Source organism: Pelecanus crispus, chromosome 8 (assembly GCF_030463565.1).
Source record: "Pelecanus crispus isolate bPelCri1 chromosome 8, bPelCri1.pri, whole genome shotgun sequence".
Lineage (NCBI taxonomy): Eukaryota > Metazoa > Chordata > Aves > Pelecaniformes > Pelecanidae > Pelecanus > Pelecanus crispus.
In genome coordinates, this window is record NC_134650.1 from 6919216 (window position 1) to 6922791 (window position 3576).

Here is a 3576-nt window from a genome sequence, read left to right on the forward strand (position 1 = left end):
CCTGATGGGATGGGGAAGAGAATCGGAGGAGTAAGAGTGAGAAAAACTCCTGGGTTGAGATAAGAACAGTTTAATAATTGAAATAAAGTAAAATAAAGTAATGGTAATAGTAACAATATAATAATAATAATAACAGTAATAATAATATACAAAGCAAGTGCTGCACAATGCAATTGCTCACCACCCGCCGACCGATACCCAGCCAGTTCCTGAGCAGCGATCGCTGCCCCCCGGCCAACCCCCCCCAGTTTCTATACTGCCCATGACGCCATATGGTATGGAATAGCCCTTTGGGCAGTTTGGATCAACTATCCTGGCTGTGCCCCCTCCCAGCTTCTTGTGCACCTGGCAGAGCATGGGAAGCTGAAAAGTCCTTGACTAGCATAAGCAGTACTTAGCAACAACTAAAACATCAGTGTGTTATCAACATTATTCTCATACTAAATCCAAAACACAGCACTATGCCTGCTACTAGGAAGAAAATTAACTCTATCCCAGCTGAAACCAGGACAGCTGGCAAGGAAGGGAGTAATCAGCCTGGCACCCAGGAACCTTGAGTCTGGCAAGGAGGGGAAGAAGAAAACTGTTTGGTTTGTCTGCTTGGCTCACAGGACCTTCAGGGCCTGATAATGAGGGAAAGGGAATGAATATGTGACACACTCGGTCACAGAGAATGGCTGCCTGCCCCATAAAATGGCGTTAGTTATGCTAACCACATTGCCAGGGGTCAGGAGCAGGGAGTACTGGTCACACTGGGTTGAGTTGGGTGGTAGCATCACTAGCAGGAGCGGTGGTGGAGACTCATGCAGAGACAGAGTGACAGATATTTTCACCCGGAGAGGTGAGAAATAAGAAACTGAAAAAAACTGGTGCACAATCTGGAAATAAATTGTTATGGGGAGGTGGAGAAAAACACCTTGAATTTGACAGTGCCATCTTTGTTTTTCTCCTTTCCTAGTTCTTAAGAAGTTAGGACTCAGGGCATTTTTGTAGGCAAGTAAATCTCATCAAAGATGACCGACACCATCATCGATTTCTTCTGTCAGCCCCAAGAGGTCCCGAATTTTTGGTTTGTTTGAAGTGACTTCCCTATTTTGCAAAGCCTAGCCTGAAGGAGCAGGAGAGGCAGTGTGTGAAGGGATTCCATGAGCAGGAGATCTTTTCAGGACCTACCTGTCTAGCCCTGGCTGGTTGAGGGTTTTTTCCCTGTTCAATTCAAATAAACAGAATCTCAGAAACTTGTGTGAGAAGTTGCATTTTTCCCATGACCTCTCCTTAGGGAACTGACATTAAACTGATCGTAGGCTCTAACAGGTGTAAGAGAGCTGAAAGGCCATTCAGTGTGAGGAAGGACGGGGGGGTAAGGGAGAAGGAAGGAGAATGTCACTGCTGCTGTTGTTTAGCCCGAAATGGTGTGTGGGACATGCTGTTTGATTCTCAGTTCTTGCAGATGCTCTGCTGTCTCCTGTGCTCTCACTTCTGCTGTGTCTGTGTTCCAGACCTCCTCCTCCTCCTGACGGAAGGGCTCAGGCCAGGCATGGGACCATTGGAGGGAGCCAACAGCACCCTCACTGTGGAGAAGACAGCATTAAATGAGAAGCTGCCACATGGCTGGCACACCAAGGACTTTGTCACTCCTAGCCAGGATCTCTCTGGGTCCCGCAGTGTTATGATGGACAGCACCAAGATCCTGGGGGTCCAGGTCATTCTGATTGCCGCCTACTCCCTCATCATTCTGCTGGGGTTCATTGGCAATTCCTTGGTCATCTACATCATAGTGAAGTACAAGACCATGAGGACCGTCACCAACTTCTTCATAGCTAACCTGGCCCTGGCAGATCTGATGGTGGACACGCTCTGTCTGCCTTTCACCCTAGTGTACACGCTGCTGGACGAGTGGAAGTTTGGAGCTGTTCTTTGTCATCTGGTCCCTTATGCTCAAGCTCTGAGTGTCCATGTGTCCACTCTCACCCTGACTGTGATTGCCCTAGATAGGTACCGGTGTATTGTTTTCCACCTGGACAGCAGGATTTCCAAGAGGCTCAGCTTCACCATCATAGCTGTCATGTGGCTAGCAGCAGCTGTCCTAGCAGGTCCTCTGGCCATCTTCAGAGAGTACCGGTATGAGGAAATCCCATCCATCAACCTCAAAATGGCTGTCTGCTCAGAAAAATGGCCTTCTGGTAATAACAGAGATGCCACTATCTACAGCCTGTCCATGCTCCTCCTGCAGTATGTTTTTCCTCTTGCAATTATTTGTTATGCCTATACCAGAATCTGGTTCAAGCTGAAAAACCATGTCAGTCCCACTTCTAGGAATGAAAACCAGTGCCGGAGGAGGAAGACAACCAAAATGCTAGTGATGGTAGTTGTGGTATTTGCAGTCTGTTGGCTCCCCTTCCACATATTCCAGCTTGCCATTGATCTTGATCTGGTTCTTATCTTCCATGAGTACAAACTCCTGTACACCGTCTTCCATGTTGGAGCCATGTGCTCTACATTTGTCAATCCCCTGCTCTATGGATGGATGAACAAGAACTACCGGAATGGCTTCCTTATGTTTTTCCGTTGCCAGAACAAGCCAGAAAGCATCCACACTGAAGGCTCAGTTAGAGGGAGGTCGTACATCTTCAGGGCCAACACCCTAAATGGGAGCATCAAACAGACTCCTGGCAATGGACCACTGCCCACAGAGGTTTAGGGATGGGACATCCACCTCCAGGACTGAGGCTGAGTGAGCCCAGAGACATTCTTGAGTGAATTACATTTTGGCGGGACATTGCGTTACCAAAACATTATAGTTACTGCAGCCACGTAGAAATACTCCCCTGTATCTCTTAAAACAATAAATCTGGTGTATTTCTGTCTGACCAAACAAATGAATTTCTCCTTTCTCTGCATTCACGTTACACATGCAGAAGCACAAAAAGTCACACACAGAGGAGGCTTTCATTTAGCCAGCAAAATACACCCTTTTTGATATTTCCATTTGCCAAAGTGGGTTGCTCAACCTTACCCCCTGACATATTATGCTTTACAAATGCAGAACCTTCACTGTGTATGCTTGTTCATCTGTACATCTCCTACCCAAAAGCCTTAATGATCCATCTTTAGCTAATGCCTCCAAGGGGAAGAAGACTCACTCTCTTCTGCAAACATGGGCTGGTTAGTGCCATCACTCTGCAGGCCTGGGAAGGGAGCGGGCTGGTGCAGGTCGAAACTGGGCAATCCGTGATCTCTTGCAAAGCACTTGTATGAATCCGCATTTGCAACCCATAGGATGAGCTCTCATCCTCAGAAAGCCCAGGAGGTGGCAGTGACACTACTTACCACAGTTTCCTTTGCAAGTGCCAAAGCAAGGCTTTAGGGAGACATTAGCCAGCTTGTGAGCCAGTGCCCTGGATTTAGCGAGGAGGAGAGCAGGCAGAGAAGCAGATAGGAAAGGAAAGAGCTGGGGCAGCTGATTAAGAAGGCTGAAACTGAACCTAGGAGTCTGGCAATGGTGATTTCCTCCAGACCCTAAGATGTGGTTCCTGCCATGCAATAACTTGATGGGTGCCAGCATGACCAGAGAGG

At 47.7% G+C, this 3576-nt stretch overlaps 1 protein-coding gene across 1 annotated transcript; it reads left to right on the top strand.

The window, feature by feature from the left end:
* The first annotated feature begins 1537 nt into the window (after positions 1–1537).
* On the top strand, positions 1538–2701 carry LOC104028729 (neuropeptide Y receptor type 2). The gene has a single exon (XM_009479843.2). It carries the CDS (start codon positions 1538–1540, stop codon positions 2699–2701), a length of 1164 nt encoding a protein of 387 aa, XP_009478118.1.
* Positions 2702–3576: the final 875 nt, after the last annotated feature.

What these genes read in the sequence shown, in the direction of transcription:
- LOC104028729 (XM_009479843.2), top strand. Translation starts at nt 1,538, where the DNA reads ATGGGACCATTGGAGGGAGCCAACAGCACCCTCACTGTGGAGAAGACA.